Source organism: Equus przewalskii, chromosome 7 (assembly GCF_037783145.1).
Source record: "Equus przewalskii isolate Varuska chromosome 7, EquPr2, whole genome shotgun sequence".
Taxonomy (NCBI): Eukaryota; Metazoa; Chordata; class Mammalia; order Perissodactyla; family Equidae; genus Equus; species Equus przewalskii.
In genome coordinates this window covers 91802727-91827953 of record NC_091837.1, presented here as the reverse complement: position 1 = coordinate 91827953, position 25227 = coordinate 91802727, and the positions used below count along the sequence as shown (strand labels likewise).

The window sequence follows — 25227 nt, the reverse complement described above, 5'->3', positions numbered from 1 at the left end:
CTGCTAAATGTAAGGACGTTTGCAAATCTCACTCTAATATGAAGTGCGGTTTAGTGAGGTTATCTATTAAAAATAGAAAGCAAGCAAACAGTATTCATCAGCTGATTTTAGAAAGATAATTCTGCAAATGAGATCAGGATTGATTCTGATCTACAAGTCAGCGGAAGAAAATGATCTATTGCCAGAACTGAGTACCACTAAACCATTTGATATCTACTGAGAAAGGTTCTCTAGGAAGGAGCAAACTTTTCACAATAGTCACATCTATTAATTAAAACCAACCACCACCAACAGAACGACATTGGTAGAATTGTGGGGAAAGAACCACCCTTTGGAGACTGGTCTGAAAGCAGGAGCTTCACCACCGGGCCCAGCCAACCTCCCGGCCTCAGCCACAGCCACTTTCCCACCTCAAGGACCACACTCTGTCCACAGAGAGATGGGACCCTTCTCTGCCTGTGAGACACCGCTTCCTCTCTCCCCATGGACGACACCTGCCTGCTCTGCCAACCACTTTTATTCCTCCAAAGTGTCCAAGAGCGACCTAAATTATAGGAGCTAACACTTAGGGCTGGCTCACTGTAGGACAACGATCAGGCCACGGAGTATGCACAGCATCTCAATCACTCCTCATCACAACTTCAGAAGTGCATTCCTCAGAAGACATCAGGTCACGCGTTGAGCTCCCAGAGACAGGATCCACAGAAAAAGCTCATCTGGAGCGAGCCTTTTTCCAGGAATCACACCTCCAGGAGGCTTTACTCTTCGCTACTTTCGTCATCCTCATAAGACAAAAAAAATAAGATAAAAAAATTATAGGCTAGGGGTTCCATGTTTCTTAAGGTCCTGGCGGAGGATCCCTGAGCTCCTTGAGACTCCAGTGAAAGCTACATATCCTCTCCTTAAAGAACTATCCGTGCACATCAACTCTCTCTCATGGCTAGTGCAATCTCACCTTGCTCACCCTAAGTGGAGGGGCCAAGGGTGAATCTTTGAGCCCCTTCTCTTTTTTATGGGCAAACACTCCCATGGCTTTAAATATTAGTCTACATACTGATAACTTCCAAATGTGTACTTCCCGCCTGGACCTCTCCCCTTAATGCCAATCTGGCATAACGAACCGCCTATGTGCTGTTTCTTCTCGAATTCTTCTTGAATATCAATCCCGATGACACAAAGCCAAGTCTTGGTCTTGATATGAAAAACTGCTCCCCCGAGGGTCTTCTCTTTCCCAGGGATAGTAATTTCATCCTTCTAGTGCTCAGGTCAAAATCCTAGTAGGCATCCTTAACTCCTCTCTTTCTCTCACATCTTTACCTATAATAAATCCCGTAGGTTCTGCCTTCTAAATAGACCCAGAACTTACACTACTTCTTACCACAGCAACAACCGTCTCTTCTGGCAGCTCCACATGGCCCTTAGCAGCCTGTTCCTGCTTTATTTCTCCAGGGCCCACAACAACAAGGATCTACTGTGCAGTTTGTTTATTTATTTTGCTTATTATCTTTTCCCACTAGAATGTAAACTCCATGAGGACTGAGCGCTTCTCTTCTGTTTTGCTCACTAATGTAGCCCTAGCGCTCGACACATAACAGGGTCTTAATAAATGCTGAATGAAAGAATAAATGAATGATGCAAGGCTAGATGTCCAGCAAGGCCCAGGCACATGTCACCAAGGAATCATAGGAAGACACTATTAATCTCCCTTAAAAACACCAATGCAAAATCCCAAATTAAACACTAGCAAAAAAATACTTGTGAATAAATGAAAGTGTGAATAAAATATCAGGAGAGTCACAGAAATCCTGAAGCCCATCTATGTACATCCCCTAAAAATCCACGGACCCCCAAAGTAAGAGCCACTGCTCTAATATATTTTGGAATTTGCAAATTCATGAAGATCTCAGGATAATACACTTCTGAAGATACAGAATCTAAATATAAGAATACTGGTTCAAGGTACTTAAGATCTTGTATGAGAAACAAATCTTATGAAAACAAAATAAAGGAATTACTTGGCCTCTCAAAAGTTATGTACTCAGGGCCAGCCCTGTGGCCGAGTGGTTCTGAGGTTCAGAATCCTGGGCGCAGACCTACACCACTCATCAACCACGCCATGGAGGCGTCCCAGATACAAAATAGAGGAAGACTGGCACAGATGTTAGCTCAGGGCTAATCCTCCTCAAGGAAAAAAAGAGGAAGGTCAGCAATGGATATTAGCTCAGAGAGAATCTTCCTCACCAAAAAAAAAAATTATGTGCTTAGTAATGTTAGCAAAACTTATCCATATCAAGAATCTTAATCTCAGACCACTCATTTGAGGTAAGCTAGCTCTTAATTTTTTAAGAGTATCTATCAAGTAATGAGGTACATTTTTTACTAAATGACTCTGGAAAAAATGATTAGAGTTTAAAAAGTATTTTAAGCAAATAATAAAATTATTAAAATATTATAAAGCCAAGACTATTTCTATAAAAACAATACTCCTTTGACTTTTTTTATTACATACACACTCATATTCAACTGTATGAGAACACACTTTATTCACTGTACATGTCGATGTCCCAGCAGGAGCTGGGGCTGGTCTTTGTTTTCTCACCAGTGCATTCTAAGCAGCCAGAACAGTACAGGGCACTGAAGGTGCTCAGGACATACTGTTGAATGAATGCACAGATGAAGTATGAAAGGGATAAATTAATTTAAAAAGCTGTCTTTGCAATCACGTTGTGCCCCAGCACATATGAAGGGCCCTGGACAAAAAGGTGCACTAATAATTTAAGTCATCTCTGAAAACATAACAATGGCTTATGGTGGGCACAGGAAGCTAGAGCAGAGTCGTTTAAATGTACCGGCCAAAGAAAGGCTGCTGCATCCAAATCTCGGCCTGTCACTTACGAGCTGTGGAAATTTTAGCAAGTTCATCTCTTTTGTCTCAGATCCTTTAGTTATTAAAAGGGGGTGATAACGGAACCTATTTCATAGAGTTTTTGAGAAAGTTGAACTGCAAAGCCCTTGGAATGGTGAAGACACGAGCTTGGCAGGCCGTGGTTATAAGCCAGCAGTAGGTGAAGCGTCTGTGCCACTCTCTACCTGTAAGAGCGCCGGCTCTGGTCCTCACTGTCCTCTAGGAACTGGGGACGCTGAGTCTGCAGGTCCAGGTCCTCTTGGGATGACTCTTGAATCAAACGAGTCGTCTAAAATGTAACAGAAGTATAAAGCAGGCTACTTGACTATGAATGAATACAAACAACTCAAGAACAACCAGGGATAAGAACATTCATAAATGCAGACTTAAAAGGAGAAAGCCCAAGCAGTTCATTGCAATCATTTGGACCAGACTGATAATAAAAATCATTTACACCAATTTTATTAAATAAAAAGTTTTCTATTAACTGCCTTTAATAAAGCTTGAGCATGAAACTGATCTTCCCACATTTTTTTACATATCTTACTAAGAGATTACTCTTTCACGCGCTCTACTCTTACTGAAATGGAATAATCGTCCTACTTTCTGAAAATATTGAGTCTCTTTTCTTGTCACAAAACCACAGGGGGAGAAAGCGAGCCTGTTCTCCATCCCCAGGAACAGTAGTACGACCACAGAGAGCAGTCCCATAGCCCTCTACCTTCCTGACACAGGTGTTGAGACCAAGGCTCCCACAGCAAGAACTGAGCACAGATCCGGTCAATGATTTCTGACCCCTCCAGAAAACACCCTGCTCAATGGACAGAGGGGAAGCTGACCTTCAGGCCGTATGGAACAGGCACAGGACAGACCATCAACGGTGGAGGACCTGCCTGTGTGTGGCCGCTTGCTCGCCTGGTTGCGGTGACCAGATCCGATGAGCCCTACTCCGCTACAGTGAACTGGCTCTGCAGTTTTATTCAGGGGGCTCTGGAGGGGAGGGTCAGCTACTCAGCAGCATGTTCTCCACTACCTAGATTCAGCATCTGCTGGCAATTATGTAGTTTCTGAGCCAGGAAAAAATGCTCTGAAGTGTTCTCTGGAGAGTCCAGGCTGACCACTTGGGAAAGCTAGCAAGAGTGGCTTTTAAAGAAAGAAAACAATTGATTGGCCAATCATTTTCATCACTTTTAAAAAATCTCCAGGGGCCAGCCCTGTGGTCTAGTGGTTAAGTCCGGCACGCTCCACTTCAGCAGCCCGGTTCTGATCCCGGATGTGGACCTACATCACTGGTTGGCAGCCATGCTGTGGAGGCAACCCACATACAAAACAGAAGAAGACTGGCACAGATGTTAGCTCAGGGACAATCTTCCTCAACCAAAAAGAGGAAGACTGGCAAGAGACGTCAGCTCAGGGCAAATCTTCCTGAGCAAAAAAAAATTTCCAAAAATGGAAAAACCAAAAAGCAACCAAAACCTTAAATGTACCCAGCTTGACTAAGAGACAAAAATTTTAAATGATGCATTTAAATATTTATTTTTGGTATGTCAGCATTCATTATATTTTTGTTCTAACACATTTCTTTTAGGATTCCACAAATAAAGATGTTTAGGTTTTGTCACTAAACCAACATAATATCCATCAGATGTTATTACACAACACTGTACTGACTTTCCTGTCTTTTAGCCAAAAAAGTAAAGCCACATCATGAGAATGAAATCTTTGAGTAAAATTAAAATGTTTTAAGGGAAAAGAAAACCCTATATGCTAAACATCTAAGTTTTCACAGGTGGTGCAATAATCTTAAAGTTATAAGAAGTTAGTATGCCCTCTTAAGCAAATTTTAAACAATCACAGTGAAGAATAAAACAGATTCTGCTAAACAATGACACATGCTCCCTCTGTAAATACTCACCACGTTCATCGCGTCAGAGTTGGGAACCTGAAGTAAGTTCTGCTGGTGGAAACTTGTGGAGAGGGCCTGAGACTCTAGTGTACTGGAATCTTGTAACTGCTGGACAGGTGGAAACTGAGTCTGCTGATTGTACGTATCAGTCACTGTAAAACCTGAAACGAATTATGAAATATGAGTCCTATAAAAAATATTAAAGTTACATAAAAAAAGGCAAAAAAAGTGGGTTTATAAATAAAAATGTTTAAAGGACCATATCTACCTTGTGAATTAGAATCAGGATTAATTTTTATCAGGGGCTTTCAAATTATTTGCTAACTGGGGGAAGACTGCACTGAGCCAATATCCTTACAGTGTGGGCTTACAGGCTAGCCATAAACACTCAGTTACCCCTAAGTCCCAATTTCTACTCAATCATCTTTTCTTGGCTAGAAACTGAGTGTAGAATGATTGTTAAAGTCACTTTCTAGAAAAGATGAGCAGACCACAAAATAGTATACATACACACACACACAAAATCCATGCAAAACATTATTTGGTTTGAAACCATAAATTTCAGACGGGCCTTAAAAAAGACACCTAAGGCTGTTGTAAAATTCAACCCAACCCAGGTACAGCTCATTGGAAACCCCACACGGGACCCAGCACCGACCCTGGGACAAGCCAGCCGGTTCAAAGGGCTGCTGCGGAGGAGCGTGCTCTTCAAACTGGTCCATGTGCCCTGGCAGAGTGTGGGGCGGAGCCACGAACCTATCTGAAGACAAGAACGCAAAAAGAAGGGGGAATTCACAACTCTGCAAGTTACTTCAGATCTCCCAATCTGTCCAAAAGGATACTTCAGTGAGTTTTCAAAAATCAGCCCCTTATTTTTGAAAAGAGAGTAGGAAGGCAATTTATATAGATATGAGATATGGTTAAGGCACTATCTTTGTACTTCCAGTATATCTCTTCACAGTTTATCCTAAAACTTAGACATTCTTCTATAAAGTAACATTCTAAATGCAATTACATGTAACAACTATTTAAAACCTTTTGGACGCACATTGTTCCAGGCAACACAGAGGATAAAAAGTACAAAATCCTGCTCATAGATTAAATACATTTTGGGACATCCTTAAAAAAGAAAGTAAATTGGCCAGCAAATTGTTAGCGGGCCTAAATGAGACAAGAAACGTGTGCCAGATCTATATCCACGACAGCCATCCCCCCTTATCCACAGTTTTGCTTTCCACAGTTTGAGTTACCCATAGTCAACCAGTCAACCGTGGTCTGAAAATATTTAATGGAAAATTCCAGAAATAAACAATTTGTAAGTTTTCAATTGCATGCTGTTCTGAGTAGCGTGATGAAGTCTCACGCTGTCCTACTCCATCCCAGGATGGAGTGATTCAGGATTCAGGATGTGAACCGTCCCTCTCCAGCAGACCCAGGTCGTATGCACCACCAGCCCACTAGTCACTCAGGAGTCCTCTTGGTTATCAGATCACCCGTCACAGTATCTCAGTGCTTTTGTTCAAGTAACCTTTATTTTTGTTAATAATGGCCCCAAAGCATAAGAGGAATGATGCTGGCAATTCTGATATGCCAAGGAGAAGCTGTATAGTGCTTCCTGTAATTGAAAAGCTAAAAGTTCTCTACTCAATAAAGAAAGGAAAAAAATGGTATGCTGAGTTGCTAAGATCTACGGTAACTTTTATTACAGTATATTATTATAATTGTTCTATTTTATTATTAGTTATTGTTCATCTCTTACTGTGCCTAATTTATAAATTAAACTTTATCATAGGTATATATATATAAGAAAAAAGATAGCATATACAGGGTTCAGTACTATCCGGGTTTCAGTCATCCACTGGGGGTCTTGGAATGTATCCCCCAAGGATAAGGCGAGACTACTGTATGTCACTGTACTCATTGTCTGCAGTGGGGCTCACAACTTTTTGTAGCAAGACTCTATTGATGAAGGAAGCAATGTGCTGGATCAGGAGCCTAATCTCGGTGCAGGCTCGTAACAATTTACAGACCTGCAGTAGTCTGTGCATCAGACATGGAATACCATAATAGAATACTACAGACCATACAGATGTACAGAGATGTATACTTACTGAAAACAAAAGATATTCGCAATATATTAAGGGGTAAAAGTAGGTTACAAAAAACTATGTAGTGAAAGATCCTATTTCTATAACTCTATATGCACACCAAACTCTCGCACATACATACATAGCACAAACTGTGATTTACAGAAGTCAGAGATGAGATACCAACATGGACTACAGTGAGCAGGAAGGGCTGCAAAACTATACGGATAATTCCAAAAGTTAAAACTCTGAAATAGTTACCTTCCTCTGCTTCCAAAGGCTGATCTGCCAACTGCTGACCAAGTCCTGTTTCTTCCGTGCCTACGACATGCTGTGGCTCCAGGTCCAGCATGGCCTCGGGGTGTGCTGCGACTGCCTCAGCTGTCTGCTGCAGCTCGTCACTCTCAATCTCCACCTGCATCTGAGTCGAGACGTGCATGCTCTGCTGGTCCACGGTGTTGTCATCTATCGAGGCGGCCTGTTGATGCTGTTGGAGCTGCTGGGCAAGTTCATATCTCCAAAAGATCAATGATAACTCAAAAAGTTAGATGCTGTCAATAATAACACACACGGAATACAACTGTGCAAGTTGTAATTTATTTATTAAATAATTAATAAATTAACATTTTTACTTGAAATTCTCTCATTTTGAAGTCATGATGGCAATCCAGTTGAAGACTAAATACTATTAATGATTCTGAAGAAAAATCATTTTGCGTTATCTTTAGTGCTTTCACAGATTATAGGCACATGAAGGCAACAAAGGGAGGGTGAAGGATAACACATACCAGAATTTTTAAAAAGTTAAAAAAATAGAAAAGATGCCATATTTCAAAATAAAACTCTCCCAACTCAAATTCTGCAGTGAGTTAAAGTATTCAGAAAAAGAACTGTACAAAATGAGACAGTGCCTCTACGGACTGATTTCAGTACCATAAACAAATGTGGTATATGGTTGGGGAGGGGGCAGACAACGTCCTATAACCTGCCATCTCTCACAGCCAGGGCCACAGACGTCTTATCCGACCAAAGAGCCACTGCGTTACAGAACCGTGAGGCATATGGCCACTCTGACTTTCGGCAGGATCATTATTCATTTTAATATAGCTTTTACGTATACAAAACACATCCAGTATATCTTTAGCAAGGTCAACAACTTATCTTTTAAAGAGAAAAATGAACAATTAATTCAGTGAATGAATCAAAGAACTTAAAAAAATAGCTCAATTATCTGATTAACAGGCTACACAACATCTAATAAGTATGAATGACCTATTCCCCTTTCTAAGATATCATGGTCAGACCCATACAAGCTCCACCATATGTTTGATTCCAGAATCTCATGAATCTGCCAACTCAAAATTCCATTCTTAGTTCCAAACAAAATCTTTCCTCTTCATTTTCTGATATCACAAATAGTCACTTACCAACTACTTTCACTGAGGAAGGGGGAACAAAAATGTAATAAAAAGTAGCAAAGAATGAGAACACATATCGTCACCCCTTTCCCCGATGGTGGCTGCACAGCAATGCCATGCTGCTCACGTGTCTTCTCCACCACTGCCCTAAAGGGGAGGAAACGTGTCTTGCATGGTAACTGGTGGAGTCTTGTTTTCTGTTTGTTTGCTAGGGTTGTTTTTTTCCACGACTTTTACTATAGTAACCTTTTATACCTATTTTAAATGTAAGTGTTACAGTATTTTGGGAATTCCCAAGGCTTCAAACAAAGGGATGAAACACTGGAGCTACCCTGCTCGCAGGCAGGTTCAAAGTCCTCACGCGCTATGAGAGAGAAACACCCACTCTGGCATACGACAGCCCTGCCAGTCTTTAGAGTGCCACCTCCATCACACATTCATCTCCTAGCGCAACTGCGGCAGGTGTCCCTCAGCATAACCCATGACATGCAGTGGCAGATGCAACATCCCATCTAAAGGCAGCCGACCTACTTTCCAGAAATTATACCACTGGCCATTGAGTCCATAAACGGCCTTGAACCTGAACTCCTAACACTACCACAGAAAGTACACTGTAAAGGTCTGGCTTCTTGACAGAGAAAAATACTATTTACCAGGCTGCTGGGCAAGGCTGTGCCCAAGCTCCACTCCTCATAGTACACTATACCACTCAGACATCACACTACTGTGAGCGGAAACACAGCATCCTAAACATCTGTGCACTCATGAGTTCACCAGTTCCCAAATGCACATAAAGTATATAATTTTCTCCATAAAATGCAGTAAAGTACAACCGGATATATAAATGGCAAGAGGTGCCCATATTCACACCACCAATATCATATTCCCTAGATGGTCTCAAGAAGCAGTTAAACTTCTCACTAAGCGATCAACTGTACCAAAATCAAGGGAGTCAATTCTGTCAAGTGCACTCAGGCATCCAGATGGACAACATCAAAACAACTGTTTCTCACAGTTAACGTATTCTAACATCTGGGGATTTGTTTTGCAGGTAATACCTGGGCAGAGACATCCGGGTTGAAATACTGTCCAAAGTAAATGTTCTAGGGCAGAAGGTTCAATATTCCTTTATGGTAGGTCTAGTAACTCTTATTTTCAAAGCCTCCTAGGATGTGGTCCCTTCATCCAGGCTTTCCACTACAAGACAGAGCTCTGCGGCTTCACAGAAACCCCTGAACAAGCTCCACACAGTCAGAAATGCATCTCTGCAGGGCTGGTGGGATGCCCTCCCCTGGGAGATGAGGGAACCCTCTAATCAAGTGAAAATGGAAGTCAGCTTTCATAGCAGACTTTTGCAGGAGCTAAAAATATATTCTTTTTAAATCAACAACATAGAATAATTATCATTCAGATGCCTAATGATATGCCTAGAAATCACAGAGTTGACGAAGAACTTCTTTTTTTGACATCTTCACTACCTAAGTATACTAGGCATAGTCTATTTAGCATTTCATCTGTTATTGACTATCAGTTTTAAAAGAGAGCTTACAAAGCATTTAGCCCAATATAGACTACTTCAATATTATATTAAAAATAAAAATGTTAATGCTTTAGTCTGTGGCTCTCAACAGATCCTTAGACACTAACATAGAAGTTTATTTACCCCATATACCTCAAGCTAGAAGTAATAATATAGGAATCGAAGACAATTATTTCTTAAAAACACTCTCCACCACCATCTGGGAATTAGAAAGATGATTAAAAAGTGACCATCAGAACTATACATACCTATGGGTTTTCATGTGCTTTTTGCAATTTAGTGAGGTCTTAAATGTTTTCTGGCAATAGGGGCACATGTAGGGACGAAGGTCGTTGTGAATGCCCATATGTCGTCGCAGGCTACCGCCAGTGGTAAAGGCGCCATTACATATCAGACACTTGAAAGACTTCAGTCCAGTGTGCGTTCGGACATGTGCTTTGAGCACTCCCGCAGAAACAAAGCCCCTTCCACACTGAGAACACTTAAAAGGCTTCTCACCCGTATGCGATCTAAAACGAATGAAGATTTGAATGCATGAGTAAGCTTCTCACACTATAACGCTTTGTAATCTAGAATGCACTCTTGTATATTACTTCACTCGATCATCCCTGTTTTCAGCTAAGCAGCAAAGTTGCAGCTGTCTGCTTTCTACCAACAAGCACACCTGAGACTCAGGTGCTCAAGTGACGGCCTAGAGTCACAGAGCTAGTCTACAACGGAGACAAAACTGGACCCCATGTCCTCCTCTAAGATGTATACTTTTTTCATGACATCTCACTGTCCCTCGAGATCAAGTTTCTATTTTCTTTTCACTGGTGCTAGCACCAACAATTAATCTAAACTCTGATGAATACACCTGAAAAACTGTTAAAGGACATAATTCTAACGAAAAGAAACAAGTACTTCCTCAACATGTCCTAGAAATTGCAAATACCGAACTATAACAGGACTGTAAATAAAATTCACTGGCAATTTCTGGGTGAAATATTTTACTCAAGACACTAAAGAATGAAAGTATCAATCATCAATAAATATTTTGGGGTCGAACGTGACATTTTAAATACCAAAGCCAACACTACCATCCTTAATATTTCTACCAGTCACCATTTCACTAAATCACTGTAATTATACTAAATTTCCATCTCTGAATCTATGTTACCTTACCTGATGTGTTGTTTAAGGTGGCAAGATTTTTTATATGCACGATGACAATAAAAACACTTGTATGGTCTATCTGCTTCATTTACAAAATTATTATTAAAATAACTTTGAAAAAACTGGTTTCGTGGAATGGGCTGGATAAGACCTACAAACCAAAAGAAAATCAGGAATAATTCACTGTCATTGCTACTAAAAAAGTTATATGTCAAAAGGCATCTGCTTTACCCAGAAGATGAAAATTCTGAGGCGTTAAAGATTTCAATGTTGCAATTAAAAGCTATGTTGCGTTAGGAACTGGCTATTTAAAGAATACCTATCAGGAAATACAAAGTTAATATAAGATAGATATTTTTTCTTTTTCTTTTTTTTTGCTGAGGAAGATTCGTCATGAGCTAACATCTACTGCCAATCTTCCTCTTTTTGTATGTGAGCTACCACTGCAGCATGGCCACTGACAGACCACTGGTGTGGGTCCTCGCCCAGGAACCGAACCCTGGCAACTGAAGCACAGCATGCCAAACTTAACCAATAGGCTATCAGGGCTGGCCCAGATAGATATTTTTGCAACATAGGGAATATCTATATTGTTACAGTTACTTCCCTTGGGTCTAGAGCCAATTTTTAATGGATTCCTACATTTACTTTCTATATGAGCATTTGTTGGCAAGGAATTTACCTAACTATATCCAAAATTTAGGTAAATCAGGATTTTTAATCCCTTATTTGTTTAGTATGAAGATTATATACCATGTACTATAATAAACTCAAAACAGAAATGATTCTAACACAATCTTTTGTTCTAAAAAAGTCAGCATTTTCATAGGAAGTTTATTAAAGGGATATCTTTAAATAACAAAATTACTAACTTAAATATTTCAGGTTTTACATACTTTCAATAAATAAACAATTCCATTAGGTTAACCATGTAATAAATATGTGTTGATCAAGCTGAGCTATATACACAAATCAGGCCAAACGTACTTTCGAACTATTTAACATTTACCTGGAACATTAAGAGGAAGACCCATGCTGTCATTCTATCTTGGCTGTTCCTCCTCCCTCCAAGACAATGCAGCTATCTGCCAAGATTCTGGACTCGGTCCACCATCTCTCTCCTCCCTTAGCTGTACCATTAACCTCTACGCAATGATTATCAATAGGCACCCCTAACACACTGCTTTCCTCATTCCCTAACAGTCCAGGATACAGCTCATTCTTTGCCCTAAAACCTGCTTCTTCCTCCCAGCTCTCCTAGTAGTACATATAGAACTCCATTCTCCTACTCATACAGGGCCAGGCATTTCAGAATCTTTGACAACTCCCTCCTCTGTCTCGTTGAGTCTGTCATTTGTTTGTCATTTGCCGGTCATGGAGGTCATACATGTCCAACATTTCTTAAACTTGTTTCCTCGCTTCTATTTCCACTGCCACCAATTTCAAACAATGGAGAAAAAAATAAGAAAGCTGGAGAGAACTCCATGTCTCAGCTAAATCACATCACTCACTTACTAGACTTAAGTAAACCGACCTGCACTCCCTGATGCTTGCATCAGAAGCTCCATTTGGTCTTCAAAGAGAATTCAGAGCCCTCCCTTATGATCTGTGTACAATCCACACAGAAAAACCCTAAGAGCTGCCAAACCTCTTCCCATTTCATCAGTTTTTCGAACTAGCAGAGCCGTAACAGTGCCACACAGACATTCTCCCTCCAGGCAGCTCCAGCATCACTCTGTGCTTCAAGGCACTGTCTTGCTTTTCCCTAACAACTCTTCTTTCCCACCCAAAAGAAAGAGCTTCATCACTCAGTGCATCCCCACTACCTTCCCCAGGACACGCATATTAAATAAACCCGATGTAGGTGGAATGACATGCCTGGTGCTCAAAGACATGAAGGCCGTACAAGGGCTGATCCTTTGAACCTACACTCTCATTCTCTTCTCTACATGGCTCTACAAAATACTCACCTAGACGATGCTAGCCTCCCAAATGACTGTTCTCCTCTACCTTCTCATATCACTGACAGAAAAACATTTTTACCAAAGTAAGCTACAATCTTAACAGCAATTTGCTCAGATACCTTCAACAGCTTACTATCAAAAACTTACTACTACAACTGGTCAGTTGGCATTCCAGCGCTCACTCCATCTATCTCTATCCGTCCATCCTTCCATCCATCCATCCACCCACCCATCTATGTACATATGCAGCTATATCTTGTCCCTCTATATCATTATGCTCTGACTATTTTCTGAAGAAACCCACAATTCCCTATCTCTACACTTGGACTTATTTCTATTTGAGCGCTTGTCACTGCTTGTTCTCGTCTCTCTTCCCTGCTCCACTAGCTATACCTTCTTGAGCCTAGGACCTGTCCCATGGTCACGAACATAGCCCTGGGCCAACATAACACCTGACAAGTAGGACACATAAATATGACTGAATAAATTAATGATCCTGTTCCCAGTGTCTAGAAGTTAGACACTAAAGGAAAGAAATACACACAAATTCAAACTAAGATTGCTTATTCACGGTCTTACGGGTAACCTTCATTGCACATCTACTGTGTTTAGGGAAGCATGTTAGGTTCTATGAAGAGAACAGAAAACTAATGTGAATGTTCTCCAAAATGGAACTACAAAGAGTGACGCCTCTGGTCACTACTAAGCTTACGAAGCTGTAAAATTAAAATGCTCAGTGTGGAAGGTCCACTGGTAACGTACAACAGCATATTAGGCACGGCTATTTGGAATTTTACGCAAACAGGTTCAATAACTCAGCATAAAATTAGCACTTAATTAAAATTGTAAACTCCAAATAATATCTGATAAGCCATTTTCTCATTCCTTGGTGAACCTAATGGAATGAATGCTTTGTAGGAAAAACACCAATAAAAAAATTGTAAAACTCTCCTCCCACAACTAAAATGAACTGTACAAATATACAAATGTGAGAAATTTTATGTTTTATTAGATAACATACATTAAAAAGCAACGAGAAAGAGAAACAGGAAAGTGAAATAATTTTAAGCAATTAGTTACGTAAATTACATAAACTCACGGAAGTGGGTAAACTCAAAGAAATTCACAAGATAACTTTTAAAAAATAAAAGCCCTCGGATGGTTGTCTTCTATGTGTTTCATAGGGGAAAAAATAAGGTACTTCACAAATGAGAAAACAAATTACTGCTCTTGCTATTTCCCACACCAAAAAAGACTATGCCAGGGGCAGGGAGGGGAAGTGTTCACGAGCTTACCAAGTAGTCAGACCTGAAGTCCATGAAGGACTCCAGGAGAATTTCCCCCTAGCACTCTGCAGTCCAGACACAAAGCTCAACAGCCGTTTGGCTCCCAAAGGAGCAGTCAGGCCTGACTCCTCCAGGCATTAGGTCACATCTGATTTAGCACCTTTAGATACACAACCAACATCCACCTTGTCAGCCCCTGACATCACTGTCTAGCCCCTGACATCCAGCCCTCACTGAAGCAACCTCACACCAGAATCTTATCTAAAGACTTAAGACTGCCTATCTGCACCAGGCCTCACAGCTCCCAGCCCTCACAAGGCCCAGGGACCATCCCTCCTCTCTGTGTCACCCCTACCCTGGTGCAGTGCCCCACCTCCAGCAACCTACCTCCGCAGCAAACACCCCACCCAGCCTCCCACTCTTCTCCTCCCAACTCTTTCTCCTGTGGCTTCTGGAACCTACGTTCCCTGGTAAACACATTCTCCATCATAAACAACTTCATAGAATGTTTAGTTCATCATTTCTTCTCCATAACACTAAGTCTTTGTCAAACTGCTTCCCTGGAAGCTCTCACTCTTGACGACCCATTCCTTGAGTCTGCTGAGCCCCAGCCTCACATCCTGGCCTGTCTTCAGTCTCCCAGTCTGTCTTCACTTCCTTCTCAATGCTGCCTGTACTCCATGAGCCAAATCCCTTTACCCAACCCCTTGCCAATCTACCCTTAGGAAACCTGCAAGTCCTCTGGCCCCTTCTAAAAGTTCAGAGGATCATAAAAAGAAAAACAAAAGAGCTTGCACAGTAACATCTCTCAGAGAAAACCACAACTGACAGCTCAGTGTATACTTGAACAAAAGAGTCTGTTACATACAAATGTCAGTGGGATCAACGTTACACACTGTTCTCTAATTACCTGTTTATACTTCATATATACATCTAACATCTTTCCAAGTCATGACATATGACACCATCTCCAACATCCTTTGGATGACTGCAAGGAATTCCACATTCCCATGTACTCAGTTCACTTAAATACCCTTTTGATGGATATTTCGATTGCTTCTAACTGTGTACACTGTCACAATGTTGCAATAAACAATCTAGTAAATACAACTATCATCTCAGTGTCTCTCCCCGCCCCAGACATGGAATTATCATCCCTAGGGGGTATCCAGGCAAATGTATTTTGAAGCAGATCCCCAGAGGATTCTAAGCCCTTTGCAAGAAGGGTTTGGGGGACTCCTACTTTGAGCCACTAAAGAAGTAAAATAACAGACCTCAATTTTTAGATGTCTTATTTTTCACTCTAATAATTTCACAAAGTTCTGTTAAAAAGTTAGGCTAATTATAAACTCTCAATCTTTAAAGAAAAAAAACTAAAGGTGATTAAACATACATAAAAAGTCCTAAGGTCCTGGCTATATTATGTCATTTTTACTAGATTATCAGTCCTTAATATATTTTTTTAAGGAAATTACTTATCTCAAAGAAAGGCATGAATAAATTTCAGTTAACTGATATGCCTCAAAAACAAACTAGAAATGTCCTTAAAACGTCCTAGAATTCCTTCTATAATACCAGAAGAAAAAGGTTTATCTTGTTATGGTGCTTGGGGAAAACACAACTTAGTTTTACAAAAGCATTCATATAGTGCAAATAGTAAGAGAATGCAAATATTGCATGACAAACATAACATATATAATATATCCTACATAACATGTATAAAAGAAATTTGATATACTAGGTTAGGCAAATGTGTAGAGAAAAGCAAGATAAATGCACTAATATTAATATGATTAAAACATAAATATGAGCTTGGAAGATCAATTATTACAGCCTGAGGTTTAAAATAATAGATAACCAAACTCTGGCTCACTTCAGAGAAAAGATATTTCAAACATTTATGCTACGCAAAACGGAAAAATGGTGATATTATACTTATACACATACACAGAGTCATACATAGAGAAAAAGAGTGATTGTTTTAAAAATGGACATATAATATACATATGTTTTGAAAATCCAGACGCAGCTACAGATCAGATTATGATCACCTTGACTCCAATATTTCCCCAGGCTGCACATTATTTTATTTAAAATTTAGTTCTTGAATTAGAAGAATAAACATTTAGAGTATAATAGACTCTAAATACTAGTGAAATACAATCCCTAAAATGCAATGAACTACACATATTCAAGTTTCGTAAAGACTACTGGTGGCTGATACCAAGATACAGGGACTCTGAAAATCATGGTGTGCTCTTCCACACTTCTGTGCCCAGAGGGCAATGGTAATGCACGTGGGAAGGAAGTGCGTTTTACTGAACACAACCCTGGTCTAGAAGTCAGAAGATCCAGGTCCCAGTTCTACCATGAGCACAAACTAGTTGTATAACCTAAAAGCAACGTTATAACTCTCTAGGGCCCAGTTTTTACAGCTGTAAAAATGAGGAATGAGGAATGTAGAGAAACTTTGGAAAGACTATTTTTAAGTCCCTATGCAGCCCTAAAAGTTTTTAAAAATATATCACCTTACGGTATTATACTATCCAACAGTGCTGCCTTAATATGCAGAGATTAAATTACTCAGCATAATATTTTTAATGCATTCTAATACTTTCCTAAGTGACAGTCTCAATGTAAAGCATATTGTATTTTTTTCCTTAAAGACTGGCACCTAGGCTAACAACCACTGCCAATCTTTTTTTTTTTTTAATTGCTTTTTCTCCCCAAATCCCCCCAGTACATAGTTGTATATCTTTTAGTTGTGGGTCCTTCTAGCTGTGGCATGTGGGACACCGCCTCAACATGGCCTGATGAACGGTGCCATGTCCGCGCCCAGGATCCCAACCAGCAAAACCCTGGGCTGCCGAATCGGAGGGAGCGAACTTAACCACTTGGCCACTGGGCCAGCCCCGCATACTGTATTTCAAGTAACTAGACTGAATTGGAACATCTCATCTCCCGATTAAGTCAAATAATTGTAACTAATCTATGCTAAAACCCTCTCTGTTGTATTTGTATCAAAATCTATCCTTCAAAGGTTACTACAGTCATATCTTTTCAACACAGCCCTCAAGGAGCTCAGAGTCTGAGAGAAGAGACACACACAAATATAAATAACAATGAAGCTAAGTATGAAAATAAGCATTTACAATATTTTACATTTGACAATGTGAAGCCTCCTCTACGAATCATTTCCCTCAGGTGTCTTGCTCAGCCTAGACCAAACAGAATTCTACTTCCACTAACTTGGTGTAAGATGAAAGTCTAGAGATTCAGGAATCTCATTTAACTCAACTAAGGATTCATAAATTTAAAGTCAAGAAACCCACAGGTGTTTAACTTGATTCATGGCAACCTGAAAAAATTGGTAATTTGAGGGTACCCCTCAAACATGAAGTATAATTCTGCGACTACTAAATAAATGTTTAATTTGTCCTGACTTTTAGATATTTTTCTGCATTTCAAGAATAACACAAACTACTGAGACGCTATAGACTATGGTGAAGATTAAATACACATTAAGTGAAATTGGTCTGTTGTTCAAAGTCTTTTAACCTACTTGGGAATTTTGACCAGTTTCTACGCTCTAAAAAAATTAAGTACCCTAAGAATTATAGCTCCTGGAAAGCTTAGTAGAACTCATACATAAAATCAGAGACTGGTATTTTGGAGAGGAAGATCTTTAATTTGTTGTTTGTTTTTGGGGTTTTCCATTCCTTCCAGAGTCAATTCTGATAAGTACATTATCCTAGAAAAGACCAATTTCATCTAAACTTTCAAAGGTATTAGCAAAAAGTTGTAGAGAAGATTTGAAAACAATTTTTATCTCATTTATATCTGTGCTTATAGCTCATTTCTCATCCCTAAAATTACAGGTGTTTTCTCAGTTTTCAGTTTACTAGTGACATACCAAGTCATCTATTTTACTGTTCATTTAAAATCATAAAAGCATTTAAGGTCACTAGAATTTTGTTTTCTATCTTAAATTCTCTTATATTTATTAATTCCATTTTGCTACTTCCATTTTTCTAGTTTTTTGAATTATGTATTTTATTTTCATTTTTTCTTATTTTGTAGTAAGAAATACTTTTTAAAAGTCTTAATTTTGCCGATGGCAGCTTTGGTCCATCCAATTTGTTGATATAATGCTCCTCTTTGTAGCATGTAATTGTAGTTTTGAGTCTTTCTTTTCCATATAATTAAATTTTAGATAACTATTTTCTATTAATGTTTTCATTGAACTGTAATCAAAGATTGTACAATATCTACTTTCAAGAATTTGAAATTTCCCATGCCCTAGAATGTGATCTTCTATTTCATGCATATTTAGAAGTGTGTATTTTAGAGTAAAAGATTCTATAAAGGTACTAAATCACTCTTTTTATATATGTGCTTCAAATCCTCTTCAGTTTCACTGAGTTTAGTTAAATTGATCTCAGGATTTCTCATTATACTTCCTCCTTTCTTCTATTTATTTTTGGTTTATATATTTTGATGATATGCTCCTAGATACTTAAAGGTTCATGACTGTTTATCATCTTACTGGTGGACTATAACTTATATTAATCTAAAATAGCTCTCTTTATGCCATTTAAGCTTTATTTATATTAAATTATATTTCACTTGATGTTAATTTTGTTCATTGACTGGATTGTCTTGTCTAAGACAATGATGAAATACAGAAACTGCATAAAATGTAAACTCTCACACAGAATTTAATGAGGTTTCTTTAATTGGTTCTAGTGCTTACAAAAATCACTTTTCTGAAGATTCTCGTAAGCAGCATTTTCTTTTTAGTTAACAAAATCATAATTTACCTTGATTATAACAACACTGAGCCTAAAAAGAACTTAAAAGCGGGTAGTTTTTCTTCTTAATCCAAAGACAAAGCAGCCCAGATAACACTGTTACACACCATGCAGGGATTTCAGGTGAGGCAAACAAAGTGCACTGTGAGTTTCACATAAAGAACCGTCGTCCATTTTTAGCAGCTCCACTGAGATAGGAACTTCTCTTCAATGAAGACTTATATACCGCTATCTTCACTTACACACCATTTCTCTCTTAACCAAGAACACAATTTGGGCAGTTTAGACAGAACTAGGATTTTAATTTTGATCCTGGAACATACTGGCCCATAACGCAAGACAATGCTTAACGAAAACTTCACTAACACCATGCCTAAAACGATCTAACAACGTAGAACATCATATTTATATGCCCTTTGCAAGGAACCACAGGGAAGAGAGTCTTACCTACGTCAGTTATGAGAATTGGCTCTTGCAAAGGAATATCAGGGACTGGAACGTTCGCCTTGCCAACACGAACCTTTGCAGGTTTTCGCTGGTGCCTCATCTTCCTTAACTCCGTGTGTTTAAAGTGGGAAGCAATGTGAGTCTTCCTATGGCCTGAGGTTCGAAACTTTTTGTCACAGTGAGGACAAGCAAAAGGTCTGACTCCTAATAAAAATAAAAGAACACAGTAGGATTATTTCAAGGGAATGCATCTCAACAATTAATGCCAACATAAATTTCTAGTAGTTTAATATTGATTTGAATATTCAATTTATCATTTCATGCTTATAATTTCGTGGATATTATAGAGTTATTTTCCTTGTTTGAATACAGTGCATACTATAGATGTTAAGGCATGTAATAAGAGAATTTTAGTAAAAAAAGGAAAATTTACTATTTTTAGGAGAAAGCCTTACATTGTAAAATAGGGACATTCAAACAACTAGCAGTCCTCAAGAACACTGAAGTGTGTAAGACTGCTCTCCCTCTCAAGCTGCCATCTGTAAACTGGAGTGACAACGCCTGCCTCCAGGCTTGCTGCTGGGTCTGGACACACTCATGTGTACACAGCACTCTTGCAGTGCCCAGCACTGGGTACCCAGCAGTAACTAATGTTACTGATTGTAAATAACGCTGGGGCTGCTGACAATGGTCATAATGTCCTCTCAACAATCCTCTACTATCACTCTCCTTTTCTGAAGGAAAGTTCCTTCATTTACAATTTTACTGGTAAACGAAAATGCAGATTCCAAAAAAGGACACAGAACGAAATTGACTAATTTCAGCTTTTTCAAATACTCATCCACACGCCCAGCGCAGCCCAGAAACTCAGAGGGGATAGAGGAAGTTACTGCTAAGCAGTATGGGGTTTCTTTTGGGGGTGATGATAAAAATGTCCAAAAATCAGATAACGGTGCAGGTTGCACAATTCTGAATTGTACACTGTAAAAGAGTGAATTTTATCTCAATTAAGCTGTTGGAAACAAAACTGAAGCCTGAATATGCGCTTTCATGCCTTCATACTGATTACAGTCTCTGAAAGGGAGAGCCGTTGCTAAGGTGTCCCTCCCGGCCAAGGCCTCCGCACAGAGGGCCGGCTGCAGCGGGGCAGCTCAAACCCACAGGTCTTCCCACGCTGCGCAAGTGGTGCCTCTTCCGGAGAAGGGCCCATAGTCTGTCTAAATCTGGCCACCCACGAGCAGCCTCCCTCTCACTCTGCACTTCTATGTGCATTCGCGAGTGCTACTGCTTGACGCCTCCCTCACGAAGCCCCAGCTCCATGAGATCAGTCCCACGGACCTCCTTTACCAGTGTACACCCCATGCCTAGCCTACAGAAGGGAATCAAAAACCCTTATGAAAAGAAAGGAGAATGCGCCCTCAGAGTGCGGAGCGATCCTCCGCAGGCTCTGCCGTCGGGGGGCCGCGGCACCTGTGTGCAGGCGGATGTGCACTTTGAGGCTGCCGGAGGTGGAGAAGCTCTTCATGCAGTACTGGCACTTGAACGCCTTGATGCCCGTGTGCGTTTTGATGTGGGCGGTCAGAGTGCTCTTCACGGCAAAGGCCCGGAAGCACTGCGGACACTTGAAGGGCTTCTCGTGGGTGTGAATGCGGATGTGGCGCACCAGGTCGCTGGGCTTCCGGAACTCCTTGGTGCAGTAGGGACACACGTGCCAGCGAACGCCATTCTCCTCGCGGATTGAGCCTAAGGCAAAATTTAAACACACAGTCCAGCTTGGCCAGGAAACTGCATGATGCCAAATATTAAGGCACTTGAATTCCTTTCTAGGGTTAGATTAAAATAGCACACCATACCTATGAAAAGCTGTATACTTTTTGCCACAGCAGAAGATATATGATCAATTATGGAAAAAGTTGAATTTTGCATAATCACTGAAATTATGGAGGACTATGATTTAATCTTACAGAAAATTCTAACAGTCCCATGAGAACACAAATCACAGCCTGTGAGAGAGAAAGCGCTAACTGGACAGATAATGCAACATAAATCCTGAGTCCACAGCACAGACAGCCCACTGCGAACGTGAATGAAAGCAGCCAGGATCCAGTGACTCCAAAATTTACTCAAAGGACATGAGGAGAAGGAATGAAGTTGGAATAAGCGTCGTTTGAGCTCATCTGATATCGCTAATAAAACAGTACAAATGCAAATAATTAGGAAATAGTAAGTGTATTTTGCTATAAAAGGGAATTTACAAATAGTTAAGACAAAGAAATAGTAGATATGACACAAACGAGTTCATGATCAAATAGAAAAGATTCTCTGTGTTGTTACTCTAAATATTATTATTCACCTTTCAATCAGGTTTAAAACTATTCCTATCAGAAGAAAAATCACAAGTAGAATTTATGAAAATATAATAAGTAAAATGAGTTCTAAAATATAAAAAATTTTTTAAAAAACAAAATTCAGTAGAATCATTTTTTAGTTTTTAAAATTTTTTCTTAGATTTACTCATCTAAAATTAAATAGGCACCTATAATAAGGTAAAGAATCCACTTGAAATCAAAAATATTTTGGCCATGTTAATGAAATCATCAGAAAATTTTAACTTTTTATTTAAATATGTCTGTACAGAAATAGTTTTATTAGGGAAAAAGAAAATCTTCTTTCTTTCTCTGTCATGAATAAATACAAGGAATTCTCCTTATATGAAGTGAATCTGTAAGAAGAGAAAATCTATTTTCCTGAATATAATGCTCTTTGAAGACTAACACGGGAAAGGAGGTTAGGAAAAAGAATGAAAAATAACATTTTTCTAAAAAGTGATACAATGAAAACAAGGACAAAGAGAGGAACATACACAAAGCATGATGGGGGAGAGAGAGTAGCAACAAGGGAAATGGTTTTCAAAGTGAGAGGAAGACATTTCTTTTATAGTGATATTGTTTATAAAGGAAGTCTAAAACTCAAGACTGCTTAAAACTAATAGGTAAAAATTAATTCAGAGAAGTGCAATAATTACCTAATAGTCTTATCATTACAAGTCAAAAAACCAAGGGATAAAAAGGTGAGAGAGAACTATAATATCTATTAGCTAAAATTAGTCTTCCCCCAAAATGAGATTTTTTTTCCGAACAAAAATGAAAATATATCTTTATGTAAGATGGCATAATTTAAAACTGTCACCAGGTTCTAATTATTTCTGGGAATAGACTGGAATAGCGATTACAAACGGGCAGCCCTGAAGCCTGGCATGCATACGTGTTGTTCAGCCCACACCATGTCACAGAAAGAAAACTGAACCCAGATCCTGACCCTTTGACAAAGCAAAAGACCTGGAAACCAAGTCTGCACTCCCATATGGCAACCCACCCTGGTGCTGAGCAGTAGCTTTTCTCTTCAAACACATAAATAAGTTTAACAAGAAAAACACATATTATAATCATCTTCAAGATGAAAAGGCACTTACTAAAATTCAGTATCTAGTTTTAACTTTCAAAAACTGTCTAAAAACAGGGGAAGGTGAATAAAATCTATCTCAATACAACATGTGGCTTAATAGGAAAACACTAAAAGAAATCCCGATAAAGTCAAGAGAGGTCCACTACCACTGCCATTGCTTTATTGTGTTCTAGAGACACTAGCCAACAAAATTAGACAAGATAAAGAAAATACACAGTATAAACTATAAAGGAAAAGGTAAAACTATTATTTATAAATGATATGATTATATACCTAAAAAAATTAAAACTCAGAGGCCATTTTAATACGTGAAAATCAACATACTTTATATCAATAAGCACAATCAAGATGAAAATTTTAAAATACTACTAAAAATATATTTAAAAAAAAGAAGATCTGAATAAAGGGAAATGCCTTTAATAAAGGACATACCCTAGCCTTTGGTACAAAGACTAAAAGTTATAAAGCCATCAATTCTCCCTGGTTGAGTCACATATACAAATACCAATAGGATTTTTTTAGAACTAGAGTTTTGGAACTTTATCAGATGATTCTAAAGTACATATGAAAAAATAAATATACGAAAATAGTAAAAAATACACTTTTAAAAAAGTGTAACAAGAGAGGACCAGGCTTCCTAATTATGAAACCACACTATTAAAACTAAAATTGCTTGGTACCAGAAAACATGAATAAAAAGACAGATTAGTGGAGGAGAATAAAGTCCAGAAAAGACCCATACAGTTTGGAGAGTATAATGTATGATGAAGGTGACACTGCATCTCGGTGGGGAAAATATGACTTATTCAATAAACGAGGCTTGGACAGCTGGGTGCCCATCGGGAAACAAAAAAATTAAATTGAGTCAAAGATTTAACTTCAAACATGAAAGTATGAAAGTGTTAGATAAAGAAGTTATTAGTCTACAACATCAGTGTTGAAGTCTAAGTATTACCCAAGTCCAAAAGTCATAAAACATTGACAAATTTGGCTATACAAAAACAAAATACCTCTCCCTTTTAACTCAAAAGGCAAACAAATTAGAAAAGAAGATATGCCACAAACATAGCTCCCAAAATACTATCATTCTGAATGTATCACAGCAAATAAAAATCCAGAGTCAGTTAATGGAAAAATGCTCCTTAACATGAAAAGCTGCTCAACCTTACTCCTTGTAAGAGAAATGAAATTAAAACTACAATAAGAGAGCATTTTTTAACCTATCAGATGAGTAAAAAGGATCCCACAATTTTGACAACGATCTCTTCAAAAAGCTGTGAGAAAGCAGACACTCCAATACATTGTTGCTGGGAGTGTAAATCGATAAACTCCAGTAAAGGAAATCAGGAATATTTACCAAAATGTTCAAAGTATGTACAAAATATCTTTTTCTTTTGTTATCAAGCACATTCATGGTACAAATAATAAAATTTGAATAAGGTCTGTAGATTGGACCAATTTAATACCCTGATGTTGCTGACTGCAGTGTGGTTATATAAGACGTTGTCCATGGTCTTAGGAAATACACACTGAAGTATTTAAAGTTATGAGTATTACATCCGCAAGTCACACTTAGAAAATTCAGGGAAAATACAGGTAATAAGAGAGAGCAAATGTTAATATTTGGGGAATCTAGATGAAAAGCATATGGCAATTCTTTGCATCGTTTTTACAACATTTCTGTTAAGCCTGAAATTATTTCAAAATCAAAACCTTAAAACAATCTTTACAGAACTTACCCTTTGAAACCTCTGATATTTCCAGAACTGTACCCTAGAGATAAATTTACATGTGTGAAATGACGGAGCTACAAAATTATCTACTGCAGCATTGTTTTTATCAGCAAAAGACGGCAAAGAACCTAAATAGTATTAAATTATCCATAAAATGCAATGCTATTCAGGCATTTTGTAAAATAAGGTAAAAGGTGGAAAAAAGTAAACTTCAAAATAATATATACAGCATGCTACTCATCCTGCTAAGAAGATTAATGATATATACCAACATGCTCACGCTCGTTTAACAGACACACAAGACCCCAGTGACAGTGGCTGCCCTGGGGGGAGGCGCTCATTCTTCAACAACAACGAGCAGGGGATTTTTCACTTTTCATGGTATACCGTTTTGTATCTTTTGAATTGTGGGACATGAGCAAGTTTCACCTATTTAAAAATATTGGTATTCATTAAGAACTTATTGTGTGTCAGGCACTGTTCACACTTTACATGGATTTTCTCATGCAG

General features: G+C 38.8%; 1 protein-coding gene across 16 annotated transcripts in view; it reads right to left on the bottom strand.

Annotated features, from left to right (window-relative positions):
- Positions 1-25227, bottom strand: part of ZNF236 (zinc finger protein 236) — a 117621-nt gene that overhangs the window by 40725 nt on the left and 51669 nt on the right. For 14 of the 16 annotated variants that reach the window (XR_011542133.1, XR_011542131.1, XR_011542132.1 and 11 more), the window contains 8 exons: positions 20990-21262; positions 19520-19723; positions 11021-11162; positions 10105-10365; positions 7160-7413; positions 5470-5571; positions 4821-4972; positions 3091-3194 (listed from right to left, as the gene is read on the bottom strand). Coding sequence is in view for 13 of the 16 variants with exons in the window: in XM_070627914.1 (XP_070484015.1) it covers positions 3091-3194; positions 4821-4972; positions 5470-5571; positions 7160-7413; positions 10105-10365; positions 11021-11162; positions 19520-19723; positions 20990-21262 (1492 nt within the window). In the remaining 3 variants the exon portion in view is untranslated. The remainder of the gene's footprint in view (positions 1-3090; positions 3195-4820; positions 4973-5469; positions 5572-7159; positions 7414-10104; positions 10366-11020; positions 11163-19519; positions 19724-20989; positions 21263-25227) is intronic. The other 2 variants (XM_070627916.1, XM_070627917.1) reach the window with 1 other exon arrangement.